Source organism: Anticarsia gemmatalis, chromosome 10 (assembly GCF_050436995.1).
Source record: "Anticarsia gemmatalis isolate Benzon Research Colony breed Stoneville strain chromosome 10, ilAntGemm2 primary, whole genome shotgun sequence".
NCBI classification, from domain to species: domain Eukaryota; kingdom Metazoa; phylum Arthropoda; class Insecta; order Lepidoptera; family Erebidae; genus Anticarsia; species Anticarsia gemmatalis.
The window spans coordinates 8869397-8887567 of NC_134754.1; the positions used below are offsets into that span (position 1 = coordinate 8869397).

At 35.0% G+C, this 18171-nt stretch overlaps 1 protein-coding gene and 3 non-coding genes across 6 annotated transcripts in view; 2 read left to right on the forward strand and 2 right to left on the reverse strand.

Annotated features, from left to right (window-relative positions):
* The first annotated feature begins 7440 nt into the window (after nucleotides 1-7440).
* TRNAP-UGG (transfer RNA proline (anticodon UGG)) lies at nucleotides 7441-7512 on the forward strand. The gene has a single exon. It is a non-coding gene; the product is annotated as a tRNA-Pro (tRNA).
* Nucleotides 7513-8981: 1469 nt separating this feature from the next.
* Nucleotides 8982-9053, forward strand: TRNAP-UGG (transfer RNA proline (anticodon UGG)). Its single transcript has one exon. It is a non-coding gene; the product is annotated as a tRNA-Pro (tRNA).
* Nucleotides 9054-9352: 299 nt separating this feature from the next.
* TRNAF-GAA (transfer RNA phenylalanine (anticodon GAA)) lies at nucleotides 9353-9425 on the reverse strand. Its single transcript has one exon. It is a non-coding gene; the product is annotated as a tRNA-Phe (tRNA).
* Nucleotides 9426-14869: 5444 nt separating this feature from the next.
* Nucleotides 14870-18171, reverse strand: part of LOC142976176 (RNA/RNP complex-1-interacting phosphatase-like) — a 50975-nt gene continuing 47673 nt past the window's right edge. For 2 of the 3 annotated variants that reach the window (XM_076119429.1, XM_076119430.1), the window contains 2 exons: nucleotides 16311-16418; nucleotides 15496-16002 (listed from right to left, as the gene is read on the reverse strand). In XM_076119429.1, coding sequence (XP_075975544.1) covers nucleotides 15551-16002; nucleotides 16311-16418 — 560 coding nt within the window. In that variant the 3' untranslated portion in view covers nucleotides 15496-15550. Of the gene's footprint in view, nucleotides 15459-15495; nucleotides 16003-16310; nucleotides 16419-18171 lie in introns of those variants that run through there. The other variant, XM_076119431.1, reaches the window with a different exon arrangement.

The window sequence follows — 18171 nt, forward strand, 5'->3', positions numbered from 1 at the left end:
TAACGTCTTTATATGAGCTTAAGCGGTATTGAATAGATAAACCACCGCTAAATGTACTTCAGAAACCGCGGGGGTAAGGTCGTTCGTGATCTAGCTAGATTTATATGTTTAATAACCCAGATGACAAGGTTCTAATAAGAAATAATGTAAATAATAGAATCGTCACAGCAGGCGTCTATTTCTAACAAGGTAGCGTGCTTACAGTCATGAAAATAGGTTTAAATACAGAAAACAATGTGACCTCACATTCCTGAAGTTGTATGAAGTGTATGAGTTTAAACATGTTGCTAATCGTGTGCTGTATGCGCCATCACGCAGGCAACACTTGCGCCGATAAACTCGCGCTTTAAGACTAATCTCGTTTGCGATTGGGTGTTTTTGATGAGAAAATTGTGTGATTTAAAACTTTATTGTGTAAGGTATTAATTAGGCCAGTAAAAATATCTGGACTAATAATAACATTTTGTTAAGATTTTGGGAGTCTCGGTTCTTTATTGACTACTATTCTTTTTTATTTTCCTTCTCTCTCCTTGGTTTTTCTGTCAATACAATGCTTTTGTGATTTTATTTTACAATTTACCGTCAAACCATTATTATATTAATTAGTTATTATAGTACAAGCTCTGCTCGCAATCAAGTGATCGTGCGTGCTTTATCCAGTAATATTCAAAAAGAGAACCTCTACACCGTTACCCGAATAATGTGAAAATTGTTATAATTAAAAAAGTCATACTTACAAATTTCGCCGTTTTCCGTTGGACAAGTAAGCGTCATTTTAGTGGTGTAGAGCGGTTTTGTAGCTGTTCCTGGAGAGGGCTATGCGAGATGAATCTGTGGAGAATCACTCCCCGTGTCATTTGCATACGCTCAATTTTATTACACCTCGTAAATAATCGTCATAATGCTTGTCGTATTGCGAAAACGTTTTTCATACGACTGCTGTTAATACTCACGATTGTGCTTCGTTGTTTGGTCTCGTTGATTAACTGTTTGTGAAACTATTCGCAGATCTCTAAACTATCGACTCATTGTCTAGTTAATTATTGTTGACGCCTCACTGAGCAAATAGATAAATGCCGCTTCTGACTGACACCAGTTTTTATAAACGTTCATATTCTACCCGCAGTTTCACTCACGTTGAAAGATTTCCCTTTTATTTAGTTTTAATTTAGCAACAGCCATGTTCGACCAAGATAACTTTCGATAGATGCATGTTTTCCAAAGTTATTTATTGGACTGCAAATCAAAACTTATATTTAATAATATAAAATTTTACTTAGATTTTACGATTATGAATGCATCAGCTCTAAATACATAACAAGACTAGACTTTGGGACGCCGATACAGACTTATAAATAGTAAAATTCATACAAGTTTATCTTAGCCATCTTGACTTATATTCTGCACTATTAGTCAGTCACCTTCTGTGTGGGTAATTCGAAATTATCCGAACGTCATCAGATTCAACTAGATATGCGTTTTCGAATAAAAACATTCGAGGTAAAGGCGTAAGCTAAATATGTATGTTATAAAGACGATTGGCATAGAATTATAATAAATCTATCAAATGATCCTTGTTATGAAGGAACTTAAATGTGCGTAACCAAAGAATTCCTAACCTATTACACTCAACGACTCTCTCGAGTAAGTCATAATTTAAAATATGTTGTCACATTTAGACGACGTTTTGACATGTAAATTCTACTACACACATTGAACAGCATATTCCTACTGGTTGGCCGGTAAGTAGCCACCGAAACACAAATGTATAGTATCACTACATTTTTAACTATTTGCGTCGCATATAACTCTAATAATAGCGCGGAATGGTGCATTTTAGATTATTAATATGTACCAGTCCCCTCCAGACTACGATCTGACAATGGCTTCACATTAATTTTGACAGTAACACAAAGTTGATATGGGCAATAAAATTCGCGAATACGGTGCACAACGACAATTACGTCGTATGTGAAATAAACAGAAATGTTGCAGTTGAATATTTCTTTAGCATTTTTGAGGTAATGTCACAAAACTAAAATGAACATAAAAGGAAAAAAGAGTTAACTGAAATCAAATACGAAATTATAGAATCCGCTGTTATCTAATAGAAGGCAATGATATTAAAGATATATCTATACCTTCCTATGCATGGTTTTCTCGTCAAAATTACAAAACATCAGTTGATAAGTCAAGCGCGCCTACTTTTCTTTGAAAGCATGCAACTTTACCGGTTGAGGCATCTAAAAGTAATAGCAATAAACGTAAAGTATTTAAAGTTTGTAATTGTGCACAGTGGTGACATGTTTCTAAACATTACTCGTAACTGCATCGTATAATTTACGATTACTGCTCTTTGAACGCACCAACTGCGTACTGAGAGGTCAACATTTTTGTGTCATGACTACCTTCAGCTTCGACTTGTTAAGAACATTGTACTAATTAACCGAGCGTTTGCAGACAATAGGGTTAAAGTTATTGAACAAAATATTACCATTGAGTGCCATTGACCATTCATAACTTTATTTTAACGACTAAGCCTGCAATTTATGCGTAGTCGTAGTCACAATAATAACATATTGTTCTGTAGATCACCACTCACAAGTTCAGCCAGTAACTGTACTATTATTTTATGTCTGACCCCTCAATAACCTTATTTACATTACAAAACTAGTTAAAAATATTTCAGCATGTAGCACAGAGGACGTGTTTACGTGTAAGAACAGATATTTTATTTACGCGCTTGGTATAGAGTGGTTGTGGTGATTTATCATTCATAAATCAAAACTTTTATTATTGAGTCGCGAGTGAGTTGATATCAAACTAATTCCATCACATTTTCATTCGAAAGCTGTAACCACGCGAGAGTAGAACTTTGAGTACATAGAAGTTTAAACTATGCCCAGTTTTAATAAGTAACAGCGACATATACGACGTTTCACGAAATGTTGTAACCGTCATATGAGTTACGGCGGTCGGAGTGCCTCCGTGCGCAATTTGGGGTTCCGTCGGCAGCCAGTGTGCATGTGCAATGTGTTTGCAGTTCGAAGCGGTGCCAAAATTGCCATCTTTCCGCTAGCTGACGAAATGAGCCGCCGACACCGCACTCAGTTGGCAGTAATCTCGGATTAACGTCCTACGGATTGAATGAGTAGGAATTTTAGTTCTTAAATACGGTGTTTATTTAAATTTTAAAGCATTCAAGAAAAACGCGTGTGATATGCTTAAGTATGATGAATGTGGAAATATGAATTTCGTTTAATTGAATAGTTCAGTAGCTCGATTCTTTACAGTCGGTATTGTCGAATATCGAAAGTTTGACATTTAAAATATACTGCTAAAATAGTTTCTACGACGGCCGTTAAAGGCGCTGCTCAGATTTTCATATAACATTTCTCGATAGCAAGCCGGTTGTCGATAGTGGTAGAGAATTACGGTACAGTAGGAACCTAAGTCTCAATTTTTGGTAGTTGTGCAGATCCACGTAACGTATTCCTGAGTTTAATAAGCATTGGGATATACTTACATAAGACATGTAAATATATATACTTACCCTCTTATTCATAAACACACTATAAACCTATTTTAGTTTAAAAGCTACTAGGTATAATTTGTTTTCTCTTTTTCATTTCGCTAAGGAGTGAAAGAAACAAAACACTTTATAATCCTTTAAGCCGCAATTTTTACATCTTACAAACAAAATATAGTTTGTAACTGTAGCAAAAGTAAAGAGCGAGTTATTGTATCAGCAACCGGAAATACCATAATAAAATAGTCTTTGACAATGTAACAAACTTAATAAAGGCTTCATGAAGTTAATTTTAAATAAAATAACTAAATAAAAGATTCCCCACACTTTCAAACGAAATTCAATCTTACTAGTAAAGCATTAAGCGCTATTTTCGTTCAAAGTAAAGTTAACTGCTTCGTCATAATGTGACTTACTGTGGCTTCCATCCAAATGTGATGCAATAACCTTTGATAGTAGCGAAGAGTTACATTCACCACACCATTGTGACGCTCGATTTAAAACAAATAGCCTCATATCAGTCGTTAAAATGTTCCTACCACATACTTGTTACAATATGATGTTAAAATGAAACGAAACCGAACAGCAATACGATTTCTGTTATTGCTATAATGTTTCAGAATATAATATTTTATAGATTGTAAAATTTGATCCAATTGGAATCGTGCTCTACATAATGCTTTACTATTACTTATATTAAGTAGGTTTCGAAATAAGGTATGATTTACGTGTAGCTTAAATGGCTGCTAATGTTGAACACCTTTTAATATGTATGAAGTTGACATATTCTTAAACACGTACCTTTAATTTGAAATGCCTCTAAGAATTGTAACTGTCCTTAACTCTTTATTATTACGTCTGATAGAGCCTTTTTGCTTTATTTAATGCTTTGTTCTTGGTTATATACTTTGTTAAGGATTAATGTTATTACTCATTAAATGTTGCTTTAATTATATCTGGCAATAGGCCTGGGGCGTGCTTATTACATGGGACTAACATTGTAAATGGCGAAACGTTAGTGTTATACACTTCGCCTACACTTTCGGGTATACAGGCGTGATATATGTATGTTTGTAAACTTTTCCAAAACGGTGGTAGATTTAAAAATACTATGATATCAAATACTTATTAAAAGTTTATGAAATAAAACATATCTGACTCTGACTTTGACCTTTATTATCATTCGCACGCAGAAAAACAAAGCGGAGAGAGGTCCGTGTATTGGCACTACAGGATCAGCATACCTTACCAAATAACAGACTGGACATTTGATGACATGTCGCATATATTGTAATATCCTAACTAGGTTACTTAGTATAACCTTAAAATGGTTAACTTAGTGTAGTGTCTGCATGTTTTATTCTGTTCACACAACCAATGTCAAATAAACTTATATTACAAAGCAAATATTTCTCCCTTGCTGCCTCTAACCAAAGGTAATGAAAACCTAATTATCTGTAGGTCTCAAGGCCAAAATGCCTTTTGGGTGTAGTACGACGCGAAAGTAGAAAATTTAACTCGGCTGTAAACATGCTCAAATAATAATGAAAATTCCATACAGCCTGTTTGACATTGCTGGGTCACACGTGAAGTCTGTTTTTTGAACTTTTTAACTTCAATAACACATTGAAAATTCTAAAATTCCGTGGTCTGGGCGGTGTATAGTAAGTACTGCTAATCATTTGGTCTCGGGTTCGATTCCCGCATCGGGCTATTTACAAAGTGGTTTTTTCTCGTTTATATGTTATTCTCAATGAGTTCGCCACCTATCTCTGCCTACATCTTTGGGTGTAACGGGCGCTATAATTAATTATGTGTGTATGTTATGATGGGGATTGAAAACTTAAATACAATCTAGAAAAACGAAATAATAGTTATAATTTTTATATTTAAAAGATTGCACAAAGCTGTGACTCGTTTTTCTTATTCGGCACGCTTAAGATGCTTTCAAACAGTGAAGACTTTACGCCTGCTGTTAGCAGATTTAGACATATTAAGTGCATGCGAAATTACATGTCGTTAGTTTTCACCTACTATCCAGTTATTTATTGTTATTTAAGCACGCTTTCTGCTTTGTTCTACTCATCTTTCCTTCAGTTACCTAAAGAGTCTTCTAGGACTAACTTGATCAATCTCATTAAATTAAACAATTATCTCGCGATTTCCTATTTCAGCATCAAATCGCTATCTTTATGTAGGCTGCTGAAATATTTATCGATTACATTGATGTTAATATTAATTTCTGGGATTAAGTCCATACATCAGATGGGTAAAAAAGATCCTCTTTTTATGTATGGATCTTCTGAAAAATAGTGGCCATCTTTCTGGGTTCAAAAGGTTGTACACCGGTGTATAGGTTCGTAGACCGTAAGTTACGGCGCCATAGCTCCCACGACTCCCACGGTGGGTGTTTATGTCCAACAATCTGTTTGTGATGTTCCGCCATCCAATTCGCGCTACGGATCGTAAAGCTGCGGTCGACTCGAGCGCATAAGCACGTGTAGATGCGGCTATGAAAATAGCGATTAGAGAGTAGTTGAAACGAAATACTCAGATGCATAACGGGTCGTATGCGCTGTGAAAAGGTTCAGTCTGTCCGCGATGAAGTCCGATGTAAGTCGGTCAAAACGTCTTTAAACAAGTAAGGTAGTGTATGCTTTAAATTTCCCCACAACAGCTATTGTGCGTCTTAGTGCCTACTGAAAGTCACGATAGTTTAAGAACGCTAAAACTGAAACAACTTTGGGTTAACTAAGTTTTACTTATTAGTACCATTGCTTTCCCATTGCAGGTACTAGTCGAATTAAACGCTATATAGTAACGTAATTAAATTAACAAATTTAATCTGGCCAATATTAAAACTTAATGAATACCTAAGTGAAATGTTTGCGGTGCGGAGTCTGCTAAAATAAACCTAACATACAAATTTAAATGAAATTAATTGTCAGACTGATAGGCTCTTAACTTAAGACTGTTACCAGTATTATATTATGTATCAATACGGTTACGTTAAAAGGGTGGTAATAAATCATATTACATCTTGTATATTGCTACCTAAGAATATACATGGAATACATACTCTCAAGTAGATAGAGAAATTGCTCTCAATTTCGCAACCTTTAGCTACCTACCTCTTTAATTTACAAAAAATATACTTCTTAAAAGAACAGTTTACATAACTGAGAGTACATATTTTAGATCATATTCAAGAATCAGGCAACGAAAACAAACACTGAAAGAAATGAAAATCGAAATATATGAATATAAAACAAACCTTTTTCACCGATATTTACACACTACATTGTTATTCTAGAGGTACATTCACTGGCACGTGTAAAATCTCACGCTACGATACAAGCTTCATGGCCACAATCTGAAAGATCAACCGCTTTGATTTGAAAACACCGCAAGTTTAATACACTGTAATCCTTCACTGTGCCTGTAAAACTACAATCAAGAGAAAATAGACTTTATTAAGTCAACTGTAAGAATGTTATCTACTTAGGCTCTATATGCATAAAAACTCTTATATTGGAGGGAAAGGCCTCGTGAGATCCTTCTATCAAAGTACACAATAAAATATATGTCTAAAGTACTTACTGAAATTCGAATAGGTAATACAACCTAGTCTTCCTACTTCGGTAGGTGTATTAAGTAAAAAAATCATAATATTTATTTAAAATTTCACATAAAACCAGAACAATTGTACTTAATTCTAATGTATCGTTCATTAACCATTAACACATTAAACACTATTCTTGAAGAAGTAAGTGTGTGTGTGTGAATCTTTCATATCACACGCTAGTTCTGATGTGAAAGGCTTCGCTAGCTCTACTCTAGCTCTATTTGTACAACTGTTTATTAGCCTTAGCTCTACGTCGCGAAGGTTTCCATTCAAGCTATTACCAAGCGGCTCGTTGGTCTAGGGGTATGATTCTCGCTTTGGGTGCGAGAGGTCCCGGGTTCAAATCCCGGACGAGCCCTTTTTTTAACCAGCTCCTGAAAATTATGAGTCTATACGAGTAAGCTACCTATAAAATCTACGAAGACTCAAGATTAATAATTATATAGTATTACTGCATTTAAAAGATGGATAAGTTAAAGATATCAACACTTCTTAAAGTCATATATTCAATTTATTACAAGCCAGCTATCTACCACGTTTTTATTTTACGTAAGCATTTACATTTTCATATGCTAATGTTAATATGCCAATAAATTCTAAAGCTCTTGATATCTTCGGCGGTATTTGACACAATTTTAAATTATAATACAAATGGCTGACGATTAGCGGACATTTCACAACTTGCCAACAAAATAAGAAATTAATTATACGTACATTCCGTGTGTATCTCTATAACATAACACTTTTATAATAAATAGTGTATAAATTATCTAAAATCCGTAAAGTAAGAGTAATGTTGTACAAATGAAGGGGAGAATACATCCAAGTTCAATATATTACTGCCTAATTACCAATAGATTATACTTATCGGGACAAACGCTGGAGAAATGCTTTTATTTGACCTGTTGAAATGTATCCGATATTTACATGTTTATTAATAAGATTAAAGGAGGATTTAGTCCCACTTGTTTGTAGGGACGTGAATGGTATTCGTGTCACTGGATTCAAAGGATTTTCCAAGTGTAAAATTTGTATTTATAGCTGTATGAATAGGTTTAGAGTCAGTTGGTTGGTTTATGGATTCGGTACAAGAATATGCTACGACATATTTATGGGGAAATGGAATAAAATCTTCCGTCTTGAGCTATTTATTTGTTTGGGAGAATAAAAACGTTGCTATGAATAAAATATTTTACCAGTAAATAATATAAGGTTGGGTCATATAATGTATTCAACTACTTTAAGTAAATTAGTACCTAATACCTAGGTAGCTGTTGAGTCACGGAATTTCAGATAAGAATTATTATCAAATACCTATTGCAATAATCGTAAATGTAGATTTACATAATGGATATTATTCATTGAATTCGTACAACTGCTTCCTAGACTTTATCACTCAGTAGTTTTTAAGTCCTAATCACGATTGAATAGTTATCAGCATACAATATTAATCATTGAAGCAAATTAACGATTACGCATTTCAATGTTCCTTCTATTCAGGAGATATTTTTTTATTCAAATCATGGTAGGTACTATTTAGCAATAATGTAGGTAAGTACCTTAATGCGTTGTTAATTACAATTCATTAGGTAATGAGGTGTTGCCGCAAGTTTGTTGTCGCAATTACATGCTTTATCCTTTTCTAAAACATATTTACTGAAAGAGATGTAGTTAATGTTTCAGTATGCAGTAATGTATATGTATATTCTGTGGTTTCAGTTGAGACCAGAGTATAGGCATGATATTATGACGTATTTTGTTTATACAGTTGCGTAAAGCATTCAATCAGTCTTTGTAAGAACTTGTTGTTTGACACCTTTCACATGCGGCTCGTTGGTCTAGGGGTATGATTCTCGCTTTGGGTGCGAGAGGTCCCGGGTTCAAATCCCGGACGAGCCCTGTTTTAGTCAAATGTTACTAAATTTTAATGATTTTGAGTAAGTTTCCGATTATAAATTAGGTCCCTGCACTAATCAGTTCTGTAAAACTAAGTTGTTGCCTTTTTTGTCGTGACTCTACAGTTAGTCGATTATGAAGAGGTGTTTATATAAATTAAGGTCAAAGGTCAAAAATAATCATGATCTACCTCAGCTAGGGTACAAAAAAAAATATTTTAAATTCCAGGGGTTTCCTATTAGTAGAGTATCTTAAAATCCAGTTCTAAATGTTAACGAATTGGAATGCGCAAAAAGAAAGACTGCCGAAACCCGGGATTGAACCGGGGACCTTTAGATCTTCAGTCTAACGCTCTCCCAACTGAGCTATTTCGGCTCGATGAGGAGAAGACATAATACAAGTCTTGATTCCAAGGTTGAAAGCTGACAAGATAGCCAAAACGATAAAGCACCGTAGCTTTGGTAGCGTATTGATAAAGGCATTGGAATGATGATCGAATTCGGTCGTGAGTTTTCACCCTGTTCTCTCGAAATGAAAATACTCGTGAAACAACCTTAAACTTAGATGGAGGAATTAGATTGCTGGAATTGTTTATATTATATTTATGCTAACTTTAAAATAGAGTTGGCATTTACTATAACTACTTTAAACTAAGGTTAAGCGTTCTTAAACCTACAGATCAATGTCACTGAAATGGTAGTTATCTCAGCTTTTTATAACAATAAAACTCAGAGAATGTTCCCTATTATTTACTATTATTATTATATAAGTGTGACTCTACAATAATAATTATTTTTTCTTAGTCATTATTAGATAGGTACATTCCACACCATTAGATTTTTTTAAATATACCATTGATATCTATCACTCACATAACGAAAAAGTCAGTAGGTAAACAGCTACGTCGGTGCTCTTACACGTGTAGATACCTAGATAAAAAATGACGATTTTATTTTACTGTTAATAACTGTTTCTAATACATACATAGATTTTCCTTAACTTAAAACCGTTGCACAAATAACGTGAGTCAAACGTGCTTATGATTAGTCACCGGAAATGTACGTTACTAAGGATTCAGCTCCTTAAACGGTAAAATTGAACCCTTATGACATCACCCTACGATTTCATGATGCACTTCGTTAAAATGTTATTTAGAAATCCATTGATGTATTTGCTCTAGAATATTTTTGACTAGGCGTGCAGCTGTTTTGTATTAATGTAGAGCACAATGATCGTGCTCTACACTGCTCGAAAAAGTTTACCTCGCATAGAGGGAGTGGAAAACTTATTTCCATACCGAGAGCCGAAACAAAATACACACAGAACCCTACAATATTAACAAGTATTTAGGTATTATTATATCCGAATATTTCATAATCATCTCTCTTTATATACTTGTGTATGGAATAGGATAGCTTAGGAAGAGAACTATTAGATGTAGGTTCTAAACTTACTTAAAATAAGTACCTACCTACCGACATCTCTGATATTCTACGCAAGTCTACCAGACAATTGGCTTAGCTCTGCATTACCAGTGTTCCGGCGTACCTTAGCTAAGAGGGACTTATTAGCAATCCGACTAGTGACTAGTGGGAATAGCGGCCACCTAGTTAGAACAATTATCAGATATTCCTGTGACACTTGGTGCTTAGGTACGGTATAACGTGTACCTATTCCTTCCAACTTCCAACGAGATATAGCTTAAGGTAAGTTGAAATTTATTACAACTAAGTAGTTGGAGTAGGTATATCGATATCAATGTATCTTACATACAAACATACATAATATTACGCCTTTTTCCCATAAGAACAGTTGTAACGCCACTTGGTACGATCCTCAGAAACTTCTCGATGAGTTAAGTCATCTTATGTTTATAATGGTATATTCTTGAACTAAGAGATCGGAATAATACGTCCCCATTTTCAATTTATATCTTAAAAGCGAGACACGGATGTTTGTCATCTACAACTTCAGATCACATAGTTTCTTTCATTAAAGCTCAAATTGTTTAATTTGTTTGCATTTACTCACTCTTGTCATATCCTGGTATGCAATATACAAGGAAATCGCGAACATCAAACCACAAATAAGTTTGTATTTCCAAGTTTCCAAACACCTTTTATAGTTTCCAAGAATGTGTCCTTAGCCCTGCGTTCAAGTGAGGCCGTACTCATCAAGTGAACAATAAATACAGCCATATACGACGAAGAAACCTTTATTAATTAGTATATTTATTAACACATACTCGCTGAATTCATTGAGCTTCCCTCCCAGCTTGATAATTAGCAATCATGTAGGTCATTACATCTATGTATTGATATATCTCTAAAATAACTTATAATTACACGTAATTGCGTTTATTAGCGAGATATGTATAATTATGTTCAAAAGTATAAATAAAAGACAACCTATAGGTACCTACGTTATCTTATGTTTTTATCTATTGTACTCAAAGGTCGTGTTTGAATAGTCCGCAGAGGTACAACAGTTAAATTGTAATATTTATGCATGATTTTTCAGGGATACCTACAGTCCTACATACACAGAACATCAAAATTTGGTTAATGTTCCTTCCTACACACACTACATGTGTAGGTGTAGGAAACCTTATTCTTACAAATCGGTACAGGTTATCAGTAGCATATTATTATTCATAGTAACAAATAGCAATACACGTAATACATCTCATTCCTTACTCACTAAAACATCTGATATAATGATATACTTACATAGATTTAAAAAAGTGGTAAACAATAGGAGGTATTAATTTATTCCTGCGTATCTTATACCCTTGAAACAGAACCTACAATTTATATTAATATATCAAGTGGAGTTTCTAAATACGAGGTTGTAATTAAAACATGACCCAGTGTCACAATTCCGGGGTTCGATACCAGTTGCGGCACAACCCTTTAATTGTCTTCAATCGAAACCTAATGTTATTATGCCTTCGTTCATTTTATCGATCGGGTTTATTAATCGCTTTATTTGCCATAGACTAACAATACAGAATTATGTTAGAAAAATCCTACAGTTTTTCACCTATGTTCTTAATTTTTCTTCGATCAGGTATGAAATCTGTTTACCACTATAATAATATCGTCAATCGACATGTGCTGTTTTTACCAAACGTAACATTTCTAAAAACCTAAAAATAACTTAGTTAATAAACCGATCCAATTAACATTTATTAAATGCTTTTTAATTTGCAGAAGTGGGAGTTCTAGGAAATCACTTAGTTATTTTGAGATACGCTAGAAGCTCTACGAGATAAATCAATAGTCGTTCACAATTCCCTCATACAAAACACAATATCCTCACAGAGGTACTATACACGTATCCACCAAGACGAAACTTAGTTACCTGTCTGTAGCTCGCAGGACTGCAGGAGCGACCGGCGCGGCGTCGGCGGCCCGAGGCACAGACAATATCGGCCCAGATTGAATTATCGATCCGATAATAGGATCGCGAGAGTAATGCCCCTATATATTGTTCCAGCTACTTTCATTATAGGAGCTATTGATCCAACTTGTTTATTAAGGACTTTTTGTATTGAAACTGATAATGGCTGAATGGAAATTTATCATCCGATTTGAGAATGGTATGTGGAAGGTGGTATGCTATAATTATTTGATTGTGTTTGTTTAAGGAACAATAAATGAAAGAAGGGTAAATAAATAATAATGATTCAGGTCAATTTTAATAAACTAGGATTAGTAGGTTTCGTACCTATACTATGGGTTGTTTGAAAGTAACAAACAGTCAATCTCCACAAAATGTTTAAATATTGTTCTTGGTTGCCTTTAAAATTTATTACAATGAAATTAGTTCATAAAAAAACTCATATAAAATTAATTTATTTCAAAAATCAACACAACTGACCTACAGACACCGACTGAATCGTCGGTGAATAGATAACAATCGATATGGCGCCCGAAGCGTCACTGACTGTCACCCAAATGAACGAGCACATTAAAATGAAACGCCTCAAAGTAATGGACATAAATTAAATAGTCATCCACGTCACTCAAGCCGCAGGACCTAAAGATATACACCTTGACGGAAGCCAGGTAGTTAAGATTCCAAACAAAAATATGAGATAACATTAGTTAAGATGTTACATTTTATTAGGAGCTAACAAAGCGACGCTAATTTACGTCCTTTTTGGGTCGTAAGATAACAGTATTCACTTTTACGATTCCGATCTCAAGTCACATCGTGAGAAATCACAGTAGAGCGCCTTCACGTTAACTAAAAGTTAGTTTCTAGACGCAAACAGTACATAATTTTCACAGCAATCGCTCATCTCAAATGATTGCTGTGGGTCATACCACACGCGAATATATTGCAATTCATTACGACACTAACGTTAGAAAACGATAGTTACAATACACAGTGGTTACAAGTAAATTACTAGAAGTACTCGTAATCTACGCCCAGGAGGCAAACAATAGAGCAATAAAAGCAACTGCACCCGACGACTCGAGAAAGCAACGAATGTATCGACAACAAATAAATCAGAGACAACCTCGAGCATTACCACTACACTTGAATCAGCCGAGAAATATATCAGAGAATGTTACATTCCAACACCAGGTCATAATTCAGTTTTCTGTTTCGTAAAACACTCCGTTTCATAGAAATCGATCCCTGTCACAGCAAACTATCCGCACTTTACACTATCTGCCTCATCTTTAACTTGATTTATTCACACAGTTTAGTATTGGAGGCATCTTAATTCTGCTACTGACAATCTTTTTGTTTTAATTGAGAGAACAAATTCTAATAATTAAGTGTTTATACAGAAATGTATTCCCTTAAAATATAAAATGCTTCAAATTGACAGTCAACCCTATGTTACATGGTAATAAACTTTCGGTACAATTATCCAAATGGGTACCTATGCATATGAATGGCCGGAATTCTTCCACGGATCATTTCGTAAACAAAAGTAATCTTAAGGGCATCGGAGCAGGAGGAGGGAAATCAACTTTATGCATTACTTCACCGCATTTACAATTATAGCAGTTTTTTGTAAAAGCTTTGAAGATATTATCGGCTTGCCTTTCCTTAGTCATTCATATAAATAGACGACACAGGCTTACGAAATCACGTCATTATTGTAGAAGATAAAACTTATTTTTCTTACAATCTTTATTATTATTAAGAGTTCATATCATCATAGTCGTTTTACTCGAAAAGGCTTTGTTTTAGTAACACAAACGGAAGATTTTCTTGCTACTAAACTATGTATATACATTTTGGGCTCAAATGCTCGCAAAAATTCAAAGATTATTTAAGTAACGCTGCACTATAAAGTCCATGTCACATGTTTTAAAAAATGTTTAAACGTAGCCAATAGTATAGACACAACCAGCTATCTATATCCTATCACATACCAAATATTTTTCTCCAACTTTTGTTTCTCGAAAACATTTTATCAATATGGTCAAAGTGGTCGTCGGTTCATTCACGAGGCGTGTCGTAGCCACTTGTCATAAGCACCCGATCTTCACGGGAGCCCGATAGCATCGGACACGCGCGCCACATACGTGATCTCACCAATTTCACCATAACAAGAGCTGTTCTCATGGGTATCTTGATGCGCCGGTTTAACCTATATTTTAATGAACAACTTCGATAATCGACGTCATTACATTGCCTAATTAATCATAAACCTTTTTATACCAAGAGAATAGCGTTTTTCCACAAATAACCCAATATAAATAAACAATAAGACTCGGTTAGGTAAAATACTGCGAATATATATAACGAATTTGTTATACGATTAAGTATAAATAAATAAAATATACTTAACGTTAATTATTAATAATTTATTATTATTAAAAATAAACATATTTTTATTCAAATATATACAAATATAACAATATATATACCAAACATACGTATACGATAAAAAGAAATCTACAAGACTACAACAGTGTCGTGAGTCACTTTATAGTAGGAACACGAGTGTTTAGCTGCCTTTCTAACGAGCGTGGTTGAGGGAGTCGTCTAAAAGACATGAATATGAACCGATACAAGTCGATAAACCTAGGTAACAGTACAATTTCGTGTTACCAAAATACGCACTTGTAAATTCAATGGAAATGATTTTAATAAGGATTGCGTCAGTATGGCAAGGAACTACCAAATTAACCCAACTTTGTAACATTGCATAAAAAAGCGTGAATGGAACAAGATTTAAGGCAAGATCAAATATTAATAACAATAACGAAATTATAATTATATCTTCACTAGGGCAAGTAAAAAGTCAAGACTAAGAATATTAAGTACACATTGTTGAAATGAAAATGTAATCTATTCCATAGATTTTCTCTTCATTTCTTCTTCTCCGTTAACCCGTGCTCACCCACTTTAAGTCACCCTCCGGCTTGTTAATTAGATCTAAAGAAAAACAAACATATTCACTAAAAATACCCTGTCAATGTATAATCAACTTTATTAACAGTATGTATGACAAAATGTATAAAAAAGTTTTAATAATCGCGTCTAAAATCATAGTTTGAATCACTACTTTTCGATCGTGATCTTGAACTTGTCTTACTGGCTTCTTTGTTTTTATATGATCTGTTGCTATCTCTGTTTCTCCAATGTGATGACGATTCATTGTCTCTTTTATCTCTCCAATTGTTACTTCTACTGTCATTTCGATCACTTCTACTATCCCTAGCGTGGCTGCTGCTGTCCTGTCTGCCACCGTACCTATTATTATACCTGTTATTCTGCCTGTTAAATCTGTCTCTTTGTCTATCCTCGCAGATCCTTTCTTCTTCAATGGCGAGTGGAGACCTGGTACTAGGCGAGTATCTGTTACTTACAGGCTTGATGTATGTGTCACATCCTAGGTCCGGCTTAGGAGGTTCAGTTCCTAATAGATCTGCTATATAGTTTTGCCGTTCTATCTGGTACCCACGAGCCTTCTCAAATTCTGAAACAATAGTCAATTTAAAATATACATGTGTCAATAGAGAAGAAACGTCATGATTTTGGTGAAAAGTAAGTTTTGTATGAACGTGTATCCGAGGTTGGGGAGCATGATAATGTTAATTTCTTTGTAAAGTCACAAGTGCAGGTAAGGTACTACTACATCAGTTTGTTCACGGCAGCTACATCGCATTGAACATGAATTCTACATCAAAACTGTCTAATAAAGAGGTGTAACAGAAGGCGTGCGAAGTAAGACGTTCTGGTGAAGTAATAAACAGTTCATGGTGATATTTATAGACAATAACTAACTCTTAATAGCGTCCTTGGCGGGGACCCCGAGGCGGTCTCTCATGTAGCGGCACACCATGTAGCCGGTGCGGTTCAGACCGTGCGTGCAGTGAATCCCGATCAACGATTCTGGAACAATATATCATGTTAATTTTGCTAATTTATGCACAGCTATCGACATACTAATAATTTTATAATGTAACCCTAAGTATTTCAGAAATAGTTTAATGCGATCCGACATCGAAGTTAGAAAAATTCAAGCGACTCTCAAATACATTAATTCTTAAAAGCTTTATTATTAGTACCTGTAGTAAAAAAAAAATTGTGTAAAGTTAATACTTCGACGACGAAATATTATGAAGACAATCATCTTTGATTGTTAACAAACCACATCCCAAATCTTATAACAAAATCAACAAGTCCAAACATTCAAGTTTATGGCGATATCCAATCACGCTATTTTTCTAAAACAAATGGCTAGCAATAAAAGACAAACAGTAATGCAATCACGATCGATAGCCACTAAAGCGCACCGCGGAAAATAAACGAAAACCTCATGTTTGTGTCTTCAAAATCGCACGGCAAACATCGGCCGGAGGTCGTTGACCCGCCCCCATCGCACCCCATCGCACCGAGCGAGAGGGCGGTGCAACGGGGCGGCGGCAGGGAGAAAGGAAGTCGTGGCCGCGGTTTGACACTTCCTCAGGAAGACCTTTGAAGTAGCAACCAAGATCCTATAGTACCTTCGCGTCCTATACAATTGCACGATAAAGTCGCCTTTTAAAACGTCGACTCTTAAATGCGATTTCAAATGTTTTAGAATAAAGTAGCATTGAATGTTCCCCCATACTGTTTTCTGCTACTCGCTGAGAAAATAATAAGGAATAGAGTGAACGGATGAACAAAATATCTTTACAGCCCCAGTAAAATCACATTTTCGATTTAATTATTCCTCAAGCACCGTACAGAGTCATAAAGCCACAAAGAGAACACGAGTATAATACAGACATTACGACTTGACTTTGTCTGCGGCATGTGTACCTCGAAGTTCCTTAGCACGAGACAAAAAACGAGCAAAAACATTATTGTCGATGCGAAATTCCCACGCAGAGCGGCCAAGGGGTAATGCATTTGAGGCATTACACATGCAAATTCATGCCAAGTCGGAACAGACAAAAAAACAATTTCATTTAAAACAATCCATCAAGGCAAGCTTTGCCAGCAACTTAATTAACGTGTGGTATATGTTTTCAATTACAGAAACAAACAATGCAATGATAATTACGAAAGGACTGAGTTGGTGCAATCCTTATGAGATAATATTTATGAGAATGAAAGAAAAATAAGAACTAACTCTTTTTGCTTTGAGCTCGCAGAATAATTATTTCAATAACTTTTAATTAGGGTCATAACATGATTTCCCACACGACCTGATCTGACTGAGCATTTGACATTGAAAATTTGTCGAATTGAAATATTTTTTGCCGAATCTTAGGAGCGCTTCAAGGATGAGGAGGATCAATTTTCACACAAATTCGATAATTATTTAGTTGAAATTAAATCACAAAAGAAAAGCGCCTTGTGTATTTTAGTATCCCACGTATATTATTCCCGGTTCGCGACTGCAAACAACTATAATAGACAATTTACAACTTGTCTACGATACCGGTGGTGCTGCGGCACTACGGTATTGCGATCATAATTGACATGGCTTGCATTTGAATAAAGCTGCTGTTACAACTCCCAAAAGAAGTGCTCTATGACAAAAGGAACTTAAAGCAAAAAAGGAACTTAAAGCCAACCTACTACAAACATCGTACGATGACGCGGAAGATTTTGTAACTGTAATTAAATAGAGCACACGAACATGCACGCACACACG